This window comes from Sceloporus undulatus, chromosome 2 (genome assembly GCF_019175285.1).
Source record: "Sceloporus undulatus isolate JIND9_A2432 ecotype Alabama chromosome 2, SceUnd_v1.1, whole genome shotgun sequence".
NCBI lineage: Eukaryota > Metazoa > Chordata > Lepidosauria > Squamata > Phrynosomatidae > Sceloporus > Sceloporus undulatus.
The window spans coordinates 33,354,853-33,376,122 of NC_056523.1; the positions used below are offsets into that span (position 1 = coordinate 33,354,853).

Sequence of the window (21,270 nt, forward strand, 5' to 3'; positions counted from 1 at the left end):
GTAACAAAATGTGTCTAAGCCAGGTTCAAATGTAAAGATGTGTAGGTGGTAGCTGTATGAAAGGATGAAAGGACAGTATGAAAGGATTTTATGGTAATTTGGAATGAAAGGTGCGAAGACAGCTTCTGCTCCTTTGTTTCCAAAAGGCATTCACTTTTACATATGTCCTCAACCTTCTTAACTGATCTGAGCCCAACTTCACAGAGGTTTGGGGTTTAATTTTAGCTGGTTCCCTCTTAAATTTAAAACTGATTTATGCCTTTATGGCCACATACCGATATTATATTATATTTGGAAGCCACCTTTAGAAGCCTGCAGTCTTGAAAGGTGGCTGAGAAATGTACAGAATAATACCAGCAAGAAAAGGATCAGATTCCACTCTGTCTTTTACCACTCTAAATAATACTTTCCTTTACTGTTAAGGGAAATTTGATCCTACTTAGTTTGTGCAAGAGCAATCAATAACTACTCACTTTACTTATAGCTCACAAATGTAGCTGTTTATTCACATTCAGTAAAAGTTATTACAGGGACTGATTATTTTTAGACTATTAACTTTATCCCATCTATCTCCTCTTTTTGCAGAACATCTGCCTCACATCTAACACAGACAATAAACCACATGCAAATATTAATGATACATTCTGATTGTTCCCTCATAATATGAATTTCAGAAACAGGCTCTCAAATCCCTTGGCATATTATTTTATGTTAAACACAGATATAAAAAGACAAATTTGTTGATTTGGAGCCTCCCTCATAAAGCAAATCAGGCGTAACAGTACTTTTAAGATTGTAGGGAATGAGTCTTTTCTTTATTTGTTGGATATGTTCAGATTCTTGACTTGGAGCATAAAATGACTTAATGTTGACTCATCAGCACTTTTTCTTGTAAAATAGTTTCACTCAAGAATTGTTCAGCAATGTAAAAAGCCAAAAATCCTTTGGGTTCTTTTACTAGTCACAATTCCCTTTGAAGGCAAGTATTAATGGCATGACTTTAATTTTCTAGGCATCTGCTATGTTTTGCTTGGTGAAAAAAATCCACCAGTCCAATAAAACTTGTTTACAAATCCTTTTATGCTTTTCCCTCTTTTGAGATATTAGTGGATTTTCTGACATGGTTCCAAGGAAACCATTAATCAAGAAATGTATTAAACTGAAAGGGCACTATAGCACTGCTACTGACTCCAGCGTTTCAGAGACTATATAGAAAGTGATTATACTAACCACCACAATTCTGGTTTTCCAACACAATATTTGCTACCTGTTACCTACCAGCTCACATTGCCATCTAGAGACAAACTCTTACAAAGTTGTGCCACTGGTTCGGCACAGCAGTAACATTCACAAGCTTGAAATCATGGTTGGGGTGCGCATGGTAATTCAAATGTTTCTGGATCCTCAAGATGCTAGAATTGCATGCTCTTCCTCCCTTTTTCAAACTTTGGTTTAAAGTGTAAGTGTTCGCATTGTTACAGATGTCATAGGAAGCATACGAGTGGGAAAAATTTGAAAGGGACAAAAACGGAGAAATGTACGATCCCAAGGAGAAAGGAAGCCTAAGTGAATTCCCACACTTTTAAGGACTGAGAAATGCTACATCTTCAGCAAGCCACAAAGAAATGTTGCATCTGCAACAAGTCTACAGAGCTAAAGCATGGAAATCTGAAATGCATGGAAAAGCATAACAGCTCCTTAAGCCAATATTACCAAGTGTTAAAAGAGCTCAGGGTAAATACTGTATGATGACAATACGTTGGCCATAAATAATGTAAAGCTTGCCATGGGATCTCCAACCATACTGTGGGTTATCAGAAATGTTTTGCCAGATCAAATGTTTACTGAAGTTTCTATTGTCCTTTAACAGTAGTTTGCTTAAATTAGTTAGAGTTCTCTTTTAGCTGAGGTATACAAATATCAACGTGCTTAGAGTTAACACCAGACTAGATTTTAGGAGGTACCTGCTGAACTATTTTCCCCTGTATTGTATAGGACCTGTATCTGCCAAATATGCTCAGAGGCACCATGCCAGCTGTTATTCTGGAGCAAAAATGGGAAAGCAAGTGGTAGAATAGAGATAACAGTGCTATTTCAAAAAGTATGTTCCAAAAGCCAACTTTTCCTGTCATAATGGAACAAAATTTGGGGTCAAGCAAACTGGTAGCTTAAAGTGGCCGCTGGCTGCTCCAGCCCCAGTCACTCCCTGTTCTCCACAGGACTGCAACAACCAGAAGCTAAGGTCCCAAAGCCAGCCACTGCCATGGTCCAGAGCAGGCAAGGAGTGCTTTTTTGTGCTCTTTTTGCTTCTGCCCAATGCAGGGGTGTGCATCATCTGTACAGTATGTGCCCAGACTAGCCCAAAGCCAGCACTTTTGGAATGTGTATTTCAGGCTTTTGAGATCCCAAACATCTTGTCCCATTTCTTTCCACAATAATAATGTACACGTCATGGTTTGCCATTTGCTTCTCTTTACTTCTAGGAGGTGAAAAACCAAATGTTATATCAATAATCTGAAATTCCTAGAACCAAGATGACTTTAATAATGTATGATGCAATCATTCCATCCAAGTATCACATAGGATTGTGGAAACACTCAGTTCATGGCTCAGTGGGTAACCTGGAAAGTCCACAGAAAGGTAATGAGAGTCTATTTCCGTCATGGCAAACCTATGGCAAGCGAAGCCATTTTTGAGGGCACATGTAGGGCAGGGAAAAGGAGGAACAGGCGCACACCTTTACTCCTCTTCCCAGTCATCCCAGGCCTTCAGCTTTCTCGGGAGGGTGGAAGGGAGGAGAAGGCACAGGCACGTATTTATTCCTTTTCTTCCCGCCATCCCGGGCCTTCCAATGTCTCTGGGGAGGTAGATGAAGGCCCGGGAGGGCAGGGGGAAGACAAAGAACAGGTGAGTGCCTTCAACTGTCTCTGGGGAAGTCCTGCCAACCACTACCATGTCAGGATGCACAGGGAAGCCATTGTAATCCACAAATACTTGGACAATTTGGACAATTTCAACAGGAAAGTGGAATCCCTTAAAGTAAACAAGGTTTGGCTACCAGTCCTGAAAGATAGCAAAATAAAGACAAATGCAATGAGAAATCTCCCAGGGTCAGGGGTTTCCCAGTAGACAATGAGCACTAATCAAGCTGACATTAGTTCTCTTGTGCAGACCCTCACACCCTGAGGATTGCCATTAGCAACCAACAATACACATGCAAATCACTCCTGCTATTCCAGATCACACAATATATATAGCCAAATCGTTTCCAGGCAAACATTCTCTGAAGATGCCAGCCACAGATGCTGGTGAAACGTCAGAAAGAAACTCTGCTAGAACATGGCCACATAGCCCGAAAAACCCACAAAAAACTATGGATGCCAGCCATGAAAGCCTTCAACTTTACTTTGTTTAAGATTGTTTTTGTTAGACCTGTCTGTTTAATTGTTGATGTTTTCTTAACTTTTCACTAATGGTTTTTTAAAGCTGTGTTCTTGCTTTAAGATGCCTTCAATTCTATGATGGAGGGAAACTGATTAAGTGGTGTTGCCAGCTATAGATATAGGAATTAACATTGGTTGATCTCTAGAGATGAGTAATAACACATCAATTTCAAAATACATTTTTAACCCAACATGTGCGTTAACTATGTGGACCATGTTTATTGACTATTTAATTGAGCATGGTGGTAATTTCATAGCCCCTGAAATCCCCTTTACAATACAATGTGCTTAAATAATCCAGTTAATTCACTGTCCATTTGATGTACTGTACTTAAGTAAATGAAAATTATCATTGCAACTGATAGAAATGGGTTTTCAGAAATGAAAGCTGTAGGACAGTCATACACTGCATGTTTCTTTTTCTGGCACGTGATTTTGTTGCACTGCCTGGGAGCATGGTGAACATGATTGGAAAGTTGCTTGTTCAGCTAAGCTTTCACATTGTCTCCCTGTATCCATTCTACCTGCCATGTTCTGTTCCTTTGGTTTCGTGCTACCTGCAAAACTGACTGTGAGTTGGCAAAGCTTAAGGAATTACATGCAACATGGCACTGAAGACTGCAGAGGGAGGAAGAACTTGAATAAAGTGAAAATGTCCATCTCTCCTGCCACCATGGCAGGAGCAGAAGTGTATTTCATCCTGGACTTAAGACATAGCACTTAGATCTTCTCTGTTTTAAAACACTATACACACACACACACACACACACACACACACACACCATACACCATAATCAATGACAATATCATTAATAAACCATAGAAATGCCAAACAGTGAGAATACAACTCAGTCTAGAGACCTTTCTCTTTTAATTATGACAGGCATATGAGTAGCTCTCTTGTCTGTCCTATTTATAAACTCCTCTCTTATTAAGTACTATCGTATCTCATGTTAAAAGCAGCCTGTAAGTATGCTACAAGATCTTCTCTGGGTTTGTAGTCCTTAAAGTGAACTGATGAGAGTAGAAAAGGAAAGATTAAAAATGATAGGTTCAGAATCTCATAGAGGAACATTTTCATTTAATCTGCTGAAGTGGCACATATTGTATTCTGCTACCTTTTTGTCATTGTAATTTGAAGGACTTTTACTAAAACAACTTTCCTCTCTGGAAGAACAAAGTTGCATATGTGGAACTTAGATCACTAATTTAAAAGGCAAACTTTTTGGCACTAAGCACACACTTAGAAGTGGCTTTAAAGTCCCATTACAATAAATGTGTTTTCAAATAAAGCCAAATCTCTAGAGCCCAGGGAAACACAAGCCATTCCTAACTATCTTCATCACTACTCTGTGATTTTGTACATGCTTTGAATGGGCTAGACCAGAAAAAGACCTGCCCCTTGATCCTTTCTTTAACGATGAGTACCTCTGCCCTGCAGATGAGTTGACTGAAGAAATTAGAATAAGAAACATGACAAGTACACAGCAATATGCAGAGCGCTAACCCGGAACATCTTGTAACCCCACCCACCCATCTCTGATTAGTTTATTTTAATTGATGGTTTTAATGTTAAATGTGTTTAATTGATGTTTTCAGGGAGGGAGGGAATAAATGGGATTATTGTTATATTGGATGGATTTTTATTGTAAGCCGCCTCGACCCTGATGGAGAGGCGGGGTAAAAAGAAAGTTGTTGTTGTTGTTGTTGTTGTTGTTGTTATCTTCATATTCCTGACTGAAAATAATGTGAATGCTTGCCCTTCATACAATATGTAAATATTAGTCTCCATAACAGACCAATTTGAAATCTTCTTGTTTAAAGAGCTGACTGGTGTCCAGTTGCCCAAGGGTAATACAGTGAAGACAAAAGACAAAGAACCTGCCAAAAGGCTGAGTACCATACGAAAACCTGAAACTGGACTTCCTAAAAATGCTCATAGTAAAACTGTTTTGAAGCCAAACCCACAGACCATAGTATCTGAAGAATTGCTATCTGCTATCTGAACCTGCCTTATAGAAAGGTCATTCCCGGAGGCTGGAGTACCATATTCTTTTTCAGAAGTGGTGCCTCATCTGTAGTCCTTTTTTACCTGTTTACCTGACAGGAGCACCTGCTTTGTGCCAGGCAGTCACAGTTCTCTCTATTCCCTCCAGCTTCCAGTGGCCTCTAACAATTTTACCATCATTTTGTATCCCCACAGTACTGCTTTCCCTTTTATTGCTATTGTGTGATAAACTAATTTCTTCCTAATGTTTCTAATCACCTTGGTCTCAGTCCTCTCAGCTCTCACTCACCTATGATTTGATTTGAACAATATCTGCTACAGTGTATACCACAAGATCAGTTATACATATTTACATCAATTGTAACTCATTCTGTGCTTCTGGGACTGAGTGGGATAAAAATAAAATCCAAATTGTATATGAAATCATATAGAGATCCTTCTGATCTCTACACTAAAATGTGTCTCAATTTAAAGACCTTGTGCAACGATCTACTGTATATGTATACTTACAACGTCCCAATTAAATTTTCCAAGCTTGTTTAGCATATTGCAGATATCACTTCATTACTAGCCAACTTACTAAGTCTCTTAGCTGCCTCAAGAGCATCATTTGCAGTGTCAGCCACGAAGAATCTCTGAACTGTGACCCCGTGATCAGCCATCAGTTTCTTACTCTGGTATTCCTGCAGGTTTAACCATCGTCTGGGGGATAATTGAACAGCCTACAGAAATGAAAAGAGAAAAGAGAGAGGGAAATCATCATATTCATTATGAAGAGTTCATGAAACAGTCAACTCAGTTATTAGGCCTCACAGATGTGGTCACCTGCAACCAAAAATCAACAAGACTAGAACATACAGCATTTAATATATTTAATATTTTGCATTAGGTATATTAGCTAAATGCTTATGGTGCAAACTTTTTTAAAACCCTAGAAGACATTAAAATAATACAAGTGCACGGTGCTACTTATTATTTTATATAAGCATGTTTGCCACTAAAACAGCATGTCTGGATAAAATTGATTGTATACATACTTTGTTTTCCTTTTTTGCACCACAAAAACACCATTACAAAGTTATGAGAGTAGGTCACATGCTTCCCTGCAGAAAAGTTCCATTAATAACAACAGAATTAATGTGTAACTCTGAAGTTTAAGTCTCAGCAAACATATATCGACATTTTGTTCACTTCTCACATGAGTACTTCCTAAGCAATTTCAGACCATCAAGAACCAGACAACTTTAAAAACTGGAAAAAGCAACATGGGACATACAGTAGTGAAATAAAAGATGTATGTGAGAGTCAGAGTGACTCAGCAGAAGCCAATAGAGAACCACACAGGTGTGAATGGTAAGATAATTAACAAGTGCTGAATGCCAAGGACAAGAATTGCAAAGTGGATAATTGAACACACCTGACAATTGTTAAGTGGTCAAGGCTGAGATGATGAAATCATTAATTGTGGGATGAACAAGGAGAACCAATGGGAATGATGTACACGCCTACTGGGTGGAAACAGACAACAGTAGGTGGTGCCATGATATGGCTATAATAAGGACTATACATCCCAATGCATTTTGTGGGTAGTAGTGGATTGTTGTGTGGGTTGGAGAGAGAGAGGAGTTGAGTATTATTTGGAGCTGTGTATATAGTAGAATAAAGTAGATCTTTTATATAAGACTACTGAGTTGTCTGGTGTCTTGGGTGAAGCTACAAGAACCAGCAGGACCCTGGTGAAGAAGGGTGAAGACTTCTGTGGAAGCAAGAGTGAGAAGGCTTGGAGAGTTTGTCGGGGTCTTCAGCCTGTTCTCTGCAACTCTTGCAAAGATACAACAACTGGCCAAAACTGGTCAGTGTGGTGCACAACCAGGTGGTGAGTTCCAGGCCAGGTGAAGAGCCACAACTCCCATCATCCCTGACATGGTTTACATACAGGATACTAACTGCCAGCCACCATCTTGCCTAATAGGTATTTCATAAAGCTACAGATATTAATCAGATGGAGTACTCCTGTATATACTCATGTATAAGTCTAGAAATTTAGGTCAAAAAATTGAGGCCCCATACAGACAAGCCAAAATAAAGCTGCTTTGGGTCACTTTGGAGGTATGCTGTTTAAATGATGCATGCGTACTAAGAGTCCAGAAGCCGCACCAAAGCCACGATCCAGTCCTAAGGACCGGAGAAACAGTTTTGGCGCAACTTTCAGACTCTTAGTACGCATACATCATTTAAACAGCATACATCCAAAGTGACCTGAAGCAGCTTTATTTTGGCCTGTCTGTATGGGGCCATAGTCACCTTTTCCAAGTGTCAATATAAGCACTGTACTTTAATTCTTATTTAAAAAAGAAACCATCTCCTGGTGAAAGGCAAGAGGTTATTCTGTCCTGGAAGCACTGTCTGTTACTCTCTCATCTATCCAACCTTCAGGGAGAGCAGTGTTATGCTTTATGGAATTTTGTAACTTCTTTGGCATTATTTTCCTTTGCTTCATCCTTTAGGCATTTTGTAACATACCCCTAAGTTTTACAATCAATTTATTCATGGATCATATCAAAATCCAGGAATTTTGGCCCTCAAACCTGCCCTCAACTTATATATGAAGCTGAGCATATACAGAGACAGGGAAACTCATACCACTGGCCCACATCAGCCATGGATTTGCTAGATGTTCTCAATCCAGCCACTGTTCCCCTCTGCTGCAAAGTACATTACATACAGAGACAGTCAAAGAAACCCTTAGATTTGAAGTGGGCAACTGATGGGGCCTGGACCCTCTAAAATCCATCAGGGATCACACCTCACCCCTGCCAAATTTGTGCGTGGCAAAAACTGCTTTTTTAATAATGTGAAGAAGTCACACGGGAATGTGGCAGTCTGCTTTTAAACAGGGTAATGCTTCCTGGTTACTTCCTAGGGCACAACCCTCCTTGAAAACATTGTGCCCAGACCCTGCATACCTTTTTTTTTTTCATGCACCTATCAGTAGATATGGGAAACATGCACTAGATTATTTTAATCCAGCTAGACGCTGCCCCATTCCTACACCATTAATAGTTCAGGTGCGACACAGTGCCCAAGGTTTCCTGGTAGAAGCACACCCTATTCTATCAAATTGCACATCTGATCTGGCCAGAATCTTAAAACATCTTGTTTACAATTAAGAATTCCCCGCTGCCATTCTATGGGCAAAAATAAAAACTGCACATTTTTTACCACAGTCTGGTTGCATTTTCCACTCAAGATGCCATACACAACGTCTGTAGGGTCAGATAAGTGTTTGGACAAGCTTTCACAAACCAAATTTTTAAATTTCTATTCTGTTCTAGCTGAATAACAGCTTGTCTGGGTACATGGCCTGCATGTGGTCATCTGCCAAGACCTCTCCTTCATACACAGCTCTTTGAGTGAAAGCCAAACACTGCTGCAGTATGGAACGGAGCTGCACAGATGCTTAGAGCTGTCAGTGGTGACCTTGAGGCATGTAGCCAACTCCACTGCATAGTTAGCTGGGGTTTGTGACAGGCATTTTGTCTGCCTTTGCAACTAAGGAGCAGCAGGAAATGGGACTGCTGGGGGGAAGTAACAAATGCGTCTAGAGGAGAGGAGACATGAGAGGCAGAGGCAGAAGAGGACATTTCACTTAACCTAAGTCACTCTGCTCTTGTGCAACAGAGAAAAAGGAAAAATTCCCCTTTGGCAATCTCTGTTTATCTACATATAAAAATCACCATCTAATACAGGATGCTAAAGTTGTAAAATAAGGGAAGGGAATATGGGGAACGCAATAATTATAGGGCTTTTTGCGTTTTCAGTGTAATCCTAGGGGCAGGTTTTAGCATTATGTACAGCTATGTTTTAGAAGATGTTTTGAGCCCTTCCTGTGTCTGCATTCATTGTTCTTGTTTTGGCCTTTGTATATGTGCTTGTTGTCTTATGGTGACCCCATTAATTTCATTGGATTTTCTTAGGTGAGAAATTATTCATCTTTTGTAAATTCCTTCCTCTGAAATATCACCTATAGAACTTGGTATTCATTGGTGATCTCCCATCCAAGTATTAACCATGGCTGATGCTACTTAGCTTCCACAATTAGATGGGATCTGGTGCCCTTAGAGTATTTAGGCCTTTATTTAATTATAGTTTGTTATGTTCACATCCACTTAAGAAATACAAATGTGACCTAGAAAAATATTTAAAACATAAACCATTATGACTAATTTGACAAATGTTCAAACATATTGGATAAGTTTTTAAGGCAACATCTAAAACTCCTTACATTATGTGAAAACAAACATATAAAAGCTTAAAATATCTCATGCAAGAGTCAACAAAATAATTCTAAGTCATTCTAACATTTCTAGTAAATTAAATCCTGGTACTATCATCTTTTCAATTTTGAAAAAGGAAAGGGCTGCCTCTATTATTTTCTCAGCAGTCCAAAATCTTCGCACTGTGTTAAAATCTGTTCCTGCTATATCTACCTGGGTTCACACACAGATGACACATGATTTGTCACCAGACTGCAAATTCCTGTACTAATAATTCTCTCAGGCCCTGTGCAGAATGACAGTTTGGGCTGGGCTGAGGGTGGAGTTGGGGTGTAGCGTCTGCATGACGTGCGGCCTGGTTCCACATTGCATGGCGCACAGAGTCACAGCACTCCTCTGGTGCTGTGTCCGCACAACGCAGTGCTAAAGGAGTGCCGTAAAGCCCTTTGCAGGGTGCAAAAAGGAGCTGCTTTTTGCGGCTCCTTTTTGCGCCCTGCAAAGACCAGATTGGGACGTGGTGTGCAGTTGTAAAAGGGGCAGCTGGAGGCAAAGCAAAGATGTCACTATTTCAGTCACCCATTTTTGTGACATTTTTGGATTTTGCAATATTTCAGATTTTGGAATAAAGGAGACCCAATTTGTACGACTAAAATCACAGGGAAAGTTAACAAGTTATTTATGTTTTTTTACTGGGTTTGGCTGCAATTTATGATCCTGGTTAATAAGCCAACATTAAACAACTGTTCCCCATTTGGAATGTAGGGGGACTCTGACTTAAAAGAACAGAAGCAAATTCTTGTGCATGAGGAGAGGAGAGGGCAAATGATCCTAACAAAATACCTGAGTTTACTAAACTATGCAGCCAAAACAACTAATTATAAATTGTATTAATCCTGCTATTTTTACTGCGAAGATTAAAAGTGTTAGAGAACATGGTACATTTATTCAAGCTTAGATTCAAATAAGACTTCCCAGGGGTGATAAAAGCCCTACTAATATATATATATATATATATTCTTTTAGTGCTTGAATGTTTCTCTAGCTAGGATCAAAAGCTGTGCTCACTGAAGAATTCACAACTTCTTCCCACCTCAAAAACATTAATACATAGAGAGGGTTCAAGGTCCATTTTCTTTTTGGTAATGCAGACAGCAACTCCACATATGGTCTCTATATAATAAAGAAACTTGGTTTGTCTTTTATTTACATTACCAGCTTTCTAAGTAAAATTCTCAAGGCAGTGTACAATAAAACCTTCCTGTAAGCCCGGCAACTTGAATCCTGTTCCCTGACACATTCAGAAGAAACACAAATAACTAAGTCTTAGGTCTTAGGATGATTAAGATGAAGAAATTATTAAAAAAAATTCTTAACTGAAAGACTGAAACAAACACATGCCACCATTTTCCTTAATAGACCTAAGATATTTTAAGCACACAGTCCCCTTTCAGTCTGAATTTCAACCAATAAAGCATCTCAATCAAGATTTTTCATAATACACAAACTCCTTGTGACAAATGAACTAGCAGTGAAGATGAATGAATGCACCCTACTACTGCATACAACAGTCATTGATTATCTGTACACTTTGGAAATCGCTGGAAATTGACCTCGCATTAAAAGCTCTGTAGTGCCAAAGAATACGTGTTTAAAAAGTTACATTGCAAGATGCAGAGAAAGAAAATCTTTCTCAAATAAATATCTCCCTTGTGCAAAAAGAAATCTAGCTTGCTAGTTTACACTAGCGCTTTTGTTATTTCATCACACCAAATGATAGCATCAACAGAGGGAGGGAGGGGTTTTAAGAAGCACAAGACTTTCAAGAATTGATCTCACCAGATAGAGCTAGGAACAGGTACAGCAAGTCAATGCTGAAACTTGGGTCTTTAACGTACAAAAAAATGGAACTTGCAGGACTCCAAATAAATGGATCACTGTGACTAGCAAAAAGGTCTTTCTTTCTTATAAAAGTAACTTGTTGCACAAAGTCACATACAATCAAACTATTGATAGACACACACAAGTCCATACATTTGGAAAGTCACTAAGTCTTTGTACTTTCTAACAGCTGTGCCTCTCCCCCATGGGGGTGCATAAGAGGAATGAAGGTGTCTTGGCACTGGCATCAGCCCAGCACAAGCATGGAAAAAAAAACTTATTCTCTTCCTCCATTTTGAGGGATTAGCCTCATACCAAGAAGAGGAAACTGTCTTAATCAATGGCACTGTATAGATGGGCCTTTTGCAGCGCATCCACGTGCTAGGGTTGCCTCGGGGTGGCGCGTTCACACACCTCGCAACCCTAGCACGTCGTCAGCACAGTGCGCACAATGATTATGTCGCAGCTGCGCCGCCTACAAACGGCTCTGCACAGCTGCGATGTAATGGAGCTGTCTCTGGTGCTTTGCGGCACCACAAAAAGGAGCCACTTTTTACAGCTCCTTCTTTGCTGCGCAGCTGCGCAGCACCATTTGTAGGCAGTGGCGCTCCTGTGCAGCAAAGAGAGGCGCCAAGGTGGCGCCTCTTTTTGGCAGCCTGCACCCCGCCAATGGTACTATATTAGTGGCTCTTTGACACAGAATTTTTAACTAGGGGGTGTACACATGGGCCAAAAGGCCTATGTTCCCCTGACCTGGCATCGTCCTGTCTGGATGATGCAGGCCAATAGCTGGATCAGGCAAACTGGATGAGGATCTGGTGGATCTGACCCCTAATCTGGTCTTAAAAGACCACCTGTTTGCAGCAGTTTCTCTGCAATGCTGCTGTGACAGCCAGCAGATCAGATAGCCCTTAATTGCCACCACTGTCACGTTTGCTCTGAAGGTCCAAATCACAGCCTGTGATACTGGAAGGAGGTGCCTAGCCCTGAGAGTGTAGCCAGGGGTCCTGTTTTCAACCTTATAGGCCAGGGCCTTCACAGTGACAGTGGCAGCAGATAAGATGTGTGTGGAGCTTCACTGTCCGGTGGTGAGTGTGCTACACTGGCAATGGGGGACTGAACCAGATCAGAACCACAGGCAGGATACCATGGGGCTGGCCAGTGGTATCCTGCCCATTTATTTAGGCCCCTAATCTAAGAGATTAAATAAAAAAGATCAAGATTTAAATTTATCACAAACTTATTTTAAAGGTATATGTGTATACACCTCCCAGCTTATCATCAGTGGGCAAAACCTTCCCAGCCTCCCGTCTCTCTCAGAAGTAATGTAAAAAGCCTCCTGGTACTTTTGCTATCAGACCTGTACAAGTAGAGAGAGGCCAGGAGCAGAATGAGCAGGTGCCAAGTTCCCAGCCTCTTGAAATCTTGGTACAATCTTGGCCAGGCGCCTCTTTCATTCTCAGATAAAGCAGTCTACCTAGAACTTACTATTGGGGCCATAGCTTCCAGAATTACCCAGCCATTCAGTCACCATCTAAAAAGATAACATTTCCTAGCTCTGCTTAAAATTGTACACTCCAGGGAAAGTCCTCCAAGCATTTGCAGTGTCTTATACTTGACATGTATAGTCTCTTCTGGCCCTTTGAAGCAAGCTCTATCCATAGTGTATGGTGTGATGGTTTCAGAAATCACACCAGATAGAGGTGCAGCCTCAGGCTCTCAGGCTCCCTACAACCAGCGCACCAAATTCTGATCACAAATGCTCTTTCCAAGTGTTGTGTGGAACTTTTCTATTCTCTTCCATGTTTGCAGCAACATCTAAATGTATCACCAGAGCTTTTATAAAATAGACTCACATATAGTCACCAGGAAGTGATTTTTACTGGAACTGTAAATTGGAAGGAGAGATAGTTTTTTGTGGGGTTTTCAGGCTACGGGCCAATGTTCTAGAAGAGTTTCTTCCTGATGTTTCACCAACATCTGTGGCTGGCATCAATTCCACATTGAAAGGAGAGATTTTAACACGTGCTTCCCCAACCATGCCACTGGCTGACTTAGAAAAGGGTCTCTGTGGGATGGATTCCACCTTCTCCCCTTTTTCCTATAGCCAACAGCAGAGGAAGAAGGAGGGGGAATATAGAATCATAGAATCATACAGTGCACCCTTGGCTTACGTGAGGGATCCATTCCAGACCCCCCCCCCCCCCCCGTAAGCCGAATAGCGCATAAGCTCATGTTCCATTTGATGGAATGGGGCTTGTGCTCGCAGTCCAGGAGATTGCGTTCATTGTCCCGTCACATGGCTTCCATGTAAGCTGGAAGCTGTGTATGGGGAGCCCGCCTATAGGGTGGGCGCACTGTAGAATCATAGAGTTGGAACAGACCTCAAGGGCCATCCAGTCCAACCCCCTGCCATGCAAAAAATTACAATCAAAGCATACTCGACAGATAGCTATCCAGCCTCTGTTTAAAAACCTCCAAGAAAGGAGACTCCACCACCCTCCAAGGAAGTGTGTTCCACTATCTAACAGCTCTTACTGTCAAGAAGTTCTTCTTCCTAATGCTGAAGTGGAATCTCTTTTCCTGTAGCTTGCATCCATTGTTCCGGGTCCTATTCTCTGGAGCAGCAGAACAGACGCTTGCTCCATCCTCAATATGACATCCCTTCAAATATTTAAACAAAGCTATCATATCACCTCTTAACCATCTCTTCTCATACAGAGCTCCTTCTCCCCTCAAAGGGCTTGGTTTCCAGACCCTTCACCATTTTAGTCTTCCTCCTCTGGACATGCTCGTTTGTCAACATTATTTTTGAATTGTGGTGCCCAGAACTGGACACAGCATTGTAGGTGAGGCCTGACCAAGACAGAATAGAGTGCCACTAATACTTCCCTTGATCTAGACACTATACTTTTATTGATGCAGTCTAGAATTGCATTGGCCTCATGTTCACCTTGTGGTCTACTAGGACTACTAGATCTCTTTCACACATAGTTTCATTCAGCCATGTATTCCCCCATCCTATATCTATGCATTTCATTTTTTTTGCCCTAAGTGCAGTACCTTACATTTCTCTGTTTTGAAATTCATTTTGTTATCTTTGGCCCAGCTTTCTAATCTACTCTGGTGTATTAGCTATTCCTCTGAATTTCCTGTCATCTGCAAATTTGATAAGCATGCCCCCTATTCTTTCATCTAAGTCACTGATAAAGATGTTGAATACCACTGGGCCGAGGACAGATCCCTGTGGGACCCGACTGGTCACTTTTCTCCAAGATGAAGAGGAGCAACTGCTGAGAACCCTTTGGTTTGGCTGGTTAACCAATTACAAATCCATTTTAACGTTGCATTTTCTAACCCACATTTTACTTGCTTGTTTGCAAGGATGTCATGGGGAACCTTGTCAAAGGCCTTATTGAAATCAAGATATGCATTCCCTTCATCTACCAAACTGGTAATTTTATCAAAAAAAGAGATCAGATTTGTATGGCATGGCTTGTTTTTAAGAAACCCATGTTGACTATGTTTGTGACTATGGCATTCCCTTCTAAATGTTCACAGACTCCCTGTTTAATGATCTGCTTTAGAATCTTTCCTGGTATTGATGTCAGACTAACTGGACGATAATTGTTGGGATCCTCTTCTCCCCCCTCCCCCTCTTTTTTTTTTTTTTTTGAAGTTGGGGGCAACGCTTGCCTCCTCCAGTCTGCTGGGACTTCTCCTGTTCTCCAGGTCTCAAAGAGTATTGAATGGCTCCGAGATTACATTTACCAGTTTTTTTAATACCCTTGGGTGTAGTTCGTCTGGTCCTGGAGATTTAAATTCATTTAGATTAACCAGGTATTCCTGTACTACCTTTTTACTTATTCTGTATTGCATTTCCCCTATTGTGTTCTCTGCTTCATTTTCCTCAGGTTGAGCACCCTTTTCCTTTTGTGAGAAGACTGAGGCAAAGAAGGTGTTGAGTAATTGTGCCTTTTCTCTGTCCCCTGTTAGCATTTCACCAACTTCTCTACGTAGTGTCCCAACCATTTCCTTCTTCTTCTTCTTGCTGCAAACATACCCCCCAAAAGCCCTTTTTATTGTTCTTAACCTCTCTAGCAAGCCTGAGCAATATGAACCACAACTGGGAAGAGAAGGGTCAAATATCACAGACTCTTGAAGAGCAAGTGATGTGGAAGAATGTGTGCAAGTATGTATTTAGAGCCAGATCTAGTTTAACACACATACACACCAACTTAGCCATTATATATTGATTAATTTCATGGAGATATCTGACTAAGCCACTGTGACACAAGACTCTATACATAGTGAAAATGTTAGGCAACATAGTAACAACAATAAAACAACACACAGAATGGGCATTCCTCATATTGCTGCAGCGGGAATAACGACAGTCTAAGTTTGAGAAGCCACCCTATGTTTCTCAGTCCATCCCTTCTCACTATGTAGTGTATCTTCTTCCCTTGAGACCTATTAAACAGGCTGCTTTAATTTGGCAGGGAATCAAAGCAGCATGTGAATCTTCCTCTTGTATCAGGTACCAGCCAGCTGTAGAGCTTCTTTTGACATTCCCCCTCTCCACCCCCATGTCACTGCTCACTGCTGTCAACAACCCAGACGGCATCAGCAGCATCTTGCCAGGAGACGCCATGCATATTGGCCAATCCATGACAGATGGGACAGCAGAGGAAGCTAGGGTTTGAGTACAGTTCACGGGATGTCATTTGAGAATCGTACAGGTAAGAGACAGAGAAAAGCCAGGTTAAATCAACTGGTGCCTGTGCATGAGACACATACTGGCTTTTCAACTTGTCATTTCTTTTAGCGCAGGGCACCACCTATTCACTATATCATTCAGCCCCAAGTGTTGGTGTTCTTTCTACATGATACAAGAAAATGGTCTTTTGCAAATAAAAATAAAAATGGAAATAAAACAAAAGAAAAAAAACTGGAAGTAAAAATGTGCATAAATACTGTATTAAGATAAATATATGGTGCATTCATTTTCTTGTGCAAAATTGTGTGCACACTTGTTTGTGCACTCTTTATTTATATTTCTCCCCCTCAGATAATGGGAAGACAACCAGTGGATCAGGAGATTTATGTTGCTCTTTGATAAATCAACAGTGGTTCTGAGTACCCACATATTTTCGTGGCCTACAGTACCGAAACACCAACAAAGTAGTCAGTCCATGCACTCTGTAACCATGGGACATAGGCATGCAGAGGGCAAAAGGAAAGCATCTGGGAGGTAGAAGAAAGAAGATGTAACCAAGCATATATAGCATCTGAGGGGTGAAACAGATGGCCCTGATGAGGTGGCTTGGAGCTGCCCCATTCAAGGTTGGATTGGGGCTGCAACAAACAGACAAGAGGCCCCAATCCAGCCAGCCTCCGCCTCAAATACCAGCGGAAAAAATCCACTCCTATTTGGGGCATAAAAAGCCTGCCCCTTTGCCTCTGGAGTCAGGTTTTCACCAGCTCCGGAGCGGGTGGCATCTAAAGACCAAGTCCCACGCCGCCCAGAAGCCGCCCATTGTGTAATCATCAGCACAACTTCCGGGTGACTTGGAGGCACGGCGCATGTAAACAACACACCACTAAGCCAATTTGAAGCCAGCTGAAGCTACTGGTCTGTTTCAGCCCTTTAATTCGTTAAGAGTGATACATTGTTTTTGAATATTGACATTCCATACACTTACACAACTAACAGGCACCCATTCAACACAAGCACTGCATTTATATCTAAAAAAAATGCCCTTGCTAAATGATCAAAACTGTGGTCACAAATAGAATCAGAGTTGGAAGAGACCAGAATGGCCATTGAGTCCAACCCCCTGCCATGCAGGAACTCACAAAGCACCTCCAACAGATAGCCATCCAGCCTCTCTTTAAAAAAACCCAAAGAAGGAGACTCCACCACTCACTGAGGGAGTGTGTTCCACTGTCAAACTGCTCTTACTGTTAGAAAGTTCCTCCTAATGATGAGGTGGGATCTCTTTTCCTATAGCTTGTATCCATTGCTCCTGGTCTTATTCTCTGAAGCAGCAGAAAACAAGCTTTCTCCATCCTCAATATGACACTCCTTCAAATACTTCAAGAGGGCTATCATATCACTCTCTAACCATCTCTTCTCCAGGCTAAACACACCTAGCGACCCAAGTCTTTCCTCATAGGGCATAGTTTCCAGACTCTCAAGCATTTTGGAGTTATTTAGCTGTATGCCATTTCCTTTTATTGTTTTGGTCAAAAACTTTATTTATTTATTTATTTATTGGACTTATATTTTGCCTGGGATTCAAGGTGGCTTCCAATAATTTTGTTTTTAAAAATATGCTAAATCACTAGTTTAAAAAAGTTTTTAAAGAATTAAGCAATATTATTTTTTAAAAAACAGTTAAAACATTAAAACGTATTTAAAATATTTATGTATTTATTTATTTTACTTAAGCGATTTATATCCTGCCTCTCTCCCAAAAAGGGATTCAAGGCGGCTTACAACAATTTAAAAAGACAGAACTTAAATACTGATTACAGTAGTTAAAAAATACTTAAATATTACTACTAATAGAATGTAAGTTAAACAGTATAGTTACAAGCTGTAAAAACCATTGGTGGGGGGAAATGTAATGCAACTAACACTATTTAAGGAGTGAAACAGTGTACATGTAGTATATAATATGGCCCAGGTGAGTGCCCCATTAAAATATCTTCACTCAAACACATAAAATAATAAACGGGTGTTCAGACCACATTGGACTCTCTGAGAAGTCAAATTCACTCCTGCAAGTAGTATACGCAGAAAAGAGAAGAAGGACCATAGCTGACAAGTGGGACCACTGGAAAACCTTTTTCTTGCTAATAAGAAAATACACCCCCAGTATTCCATACAGAGAACAACTGAACACAAAGCTATTGCAGTGAAATCCTGGTATCAAAGAAGAGAGAAGGGAAGGGTAGGGAGAGGGGAAACAACATAGTGGGCCCTTGGTATCCCGGGTGTTGTGGTCCCAGGATCCCGTGTGTGACCAAAATCCATGGGGTGTCCAAGTCCCATTAATAAAAGGGGTGGGAAGGCCTAATTTTGAATTTTATTGTATTCTGTATGTATGTTTATTTACGTAACCCGCCCAGATTCTTGTGATGGGCGGGCTATAATAAAATAATAAATAATAATATATAATATACAATGGATAGTAAAATGGTGTCCCTTATATAAAATGGAAAATCAAGGTTTGCTTTTGAAATTTATTTTGTATTTTGGAATACTGGATTTTTTGGAATATTTTCAACCACGATTGCTTGAATCCATGGGTAAAAATCTCTGTGGTAGGGAGATTGACTGCATTCAGGTTAGCAGCAAAGGGTTGGGCAGTTGCATTATGGATGCACTGAGAGATTTTTTACAATTATTTTATTTACTAGTTGAACAAACATACCCCCATCATATAAAAACATCAATTGTTCCATTTATCTTTTCCTTAACCAATTCATCCTATATTTCAATAAATAGATCCAGAAGGAATACATAGATAATGATGTATTTGTGAAATAATGGAGGAAAATGTAGAATCACAGTATGATGAACAGTTTTGCAAGGTGTTGAATAGTAAGGAAGGATGTATTATAGAAAAGAAAGTGGAATAAAGGAATAGAAAAAGTGGAAGCATTCAATCCTGTAAAGTAAAAGGAAAAGAGAAAGTGGGAATCAAATGTATTTTTAAAAATCAAAGGATTGCAAAGAACTGGTTTCAAGTAAAGTCTGAAGAGCCAGAACCACTAAAGAGAAAGGCAGCAGACAGGTCTTTCTTTCAGCTGCCCATTCCTAAGAAATAAACTATCAAAGCATCTAAAGAGAATTATCCAGTCCTTGTGAGTAACCTGCCCTCCTCCCATTAAGCCATTATGTCAACCAATCTTTCACACAATGCATTTTTACAACTTATTTCATATGTCTTGCTTTCACTCAAAATAAGTAACTGCTTTGGTTTTAAGAAAATGAATCTACAAACAAGCAAACATGTTTTTTGACACATACATACTCATTGCCCCTGGCTGGTTAAGTCAGTTTCCAGCTGCTGCTGCTTGCTCATAAAGACACTGCCAGTTCAATGGGCAGTGACTGGGCTGTTTTGCTGGAGATGCTCTATACATTATTTTCAGAGGACAAAGCAGAGCATGTCATACATACTCTCAGCCACTTTCCATCCCAGTTTACAAGGCAAAGAATTTTATCTTTAAACACTACACGTATCCTTTAAAATTGATAAGGTGGGTTGTTTCTGTGGTCTGTAAAACAATACAAAGCCATGTGGCAATGTAAATTGCAGTAGAGGGAAATGCAAAAAGAAAATAGATTTAGATAAAAATATAGAACTTAAAAGTATGTCTGTGCCAGTATTCCCACTCTTGTTTGTGTTTCATATGAAATACAAATTTATTGAACCAAAGTATCTGAGGAAATAAAGGAGAAATGCACCATGAATTCTGGAGGTTATCAAGAATGTTTAAAAATACAGCTGTATTCAGTAGAAAAATCACAGTACTTTAAATGTGAGAAACTCATTTTTCCCCTTCCCTGTTTGGTGCTATTGCTTCTTCTGAATCTAAGCAAGGTCAACAGGGGATCCTTCTGTTAGAGAAACTGGAGATGGCAACCTTCCCTCATCACTGAACATCCCTACTACTTGATGGAAACCCAAGATGGCAATAATTTGGTCAAAAAAGGTGCAATCCAGGAAGACTGGTCAAGTTGAAAGCTGCAAAACAGCCCAGAGAGCACAAAAACACTTTGTCCAAACTTGATTTTGACCCTGGGCTGGTAGAGCAAAGATAAATTTACAACATCACAACTATGATTATCTCTCCTTACCTACTCTTGGAGAACAGCTACTTTTTTTTATTCCAAAGAACATGAGAGACTTGGGAGAAGTTACATCAAGGGTGGACACATGCAGTACTCCAGATGTTGATGGCACTGCAATTCAAGACATTCCTCACCACTTGGCAATGCTGGCTCGGGTTACTGGCCTGCTATCCAGTAATATATGGAGGGCCACATAATTCCACATTTGGTTCACATGTCATCTGCTGCCTCATGGATGCCATAAGTCACTGTGCGTAGCAGAAAACAAATGAGCTGTTCAAATCCAGGTGCCCAGAGTCTAGTGGAGTCTCCTTCTTGGAGGTCTTTAAACAGAGGCTGGTGGCCATCTGTCAGTGATGCTTGATTGTAATTTCCTGCATGGCAGGGGGTTGGACTGGATGGCCCTGTGGTCTATGATTCATGATACATAACAGAATAATGCCATGTTTAAAAAAAACCTAGTCAACTACAACAAACAGTGATATTTGCAGGCATCGTGCAATGACTAAAAGTGCCCTCTACTTGGATATAAATAGGAAAAGAGTAAACAGGACAGCATTAAGGAGTTTGACAATATCTGAGCATAATAATCCTGACAAGTTAATCCATTTACAGAACAAGGCGTGGTCACGGCAGACATGGCTTTAAGCAAAGTTAGCAAAAACATTCAGGTTTTTAGGTCAAGTGACAGAAAAGAGATTGCACAATCCTACCCCATAGCCTGGAAGTCTTAGAACATATAAATATCCCCAAAATGTTTCACTAAACTAATATAGCTTTCACTTGTGATCACAG

General features: G+C 40.4%; 1 protein-coding gene across 1 annotated transcript in view; it reads right to left on the reverse strand.

Moving 5' to 3' along the window:
- Positions 1-21,270, reverse strand: part of SUCLG2 (succinate-CoA ligase GDP-forming subunit beta) — a 289,145-nt gene that overhangs the window by 215,555 nt on the left and 52,320 nt on the right. The window contains exon 2 of the mRNA XM_042452691.1: positions 6,032-6,173. Coding sequence (XP_042308625.1) covers positions 6,032-6,173 — 142 coding nt within the window. The remainder of the gene's footprint in view (positions 1-6,031; positions 6,174-21,270) is intronic.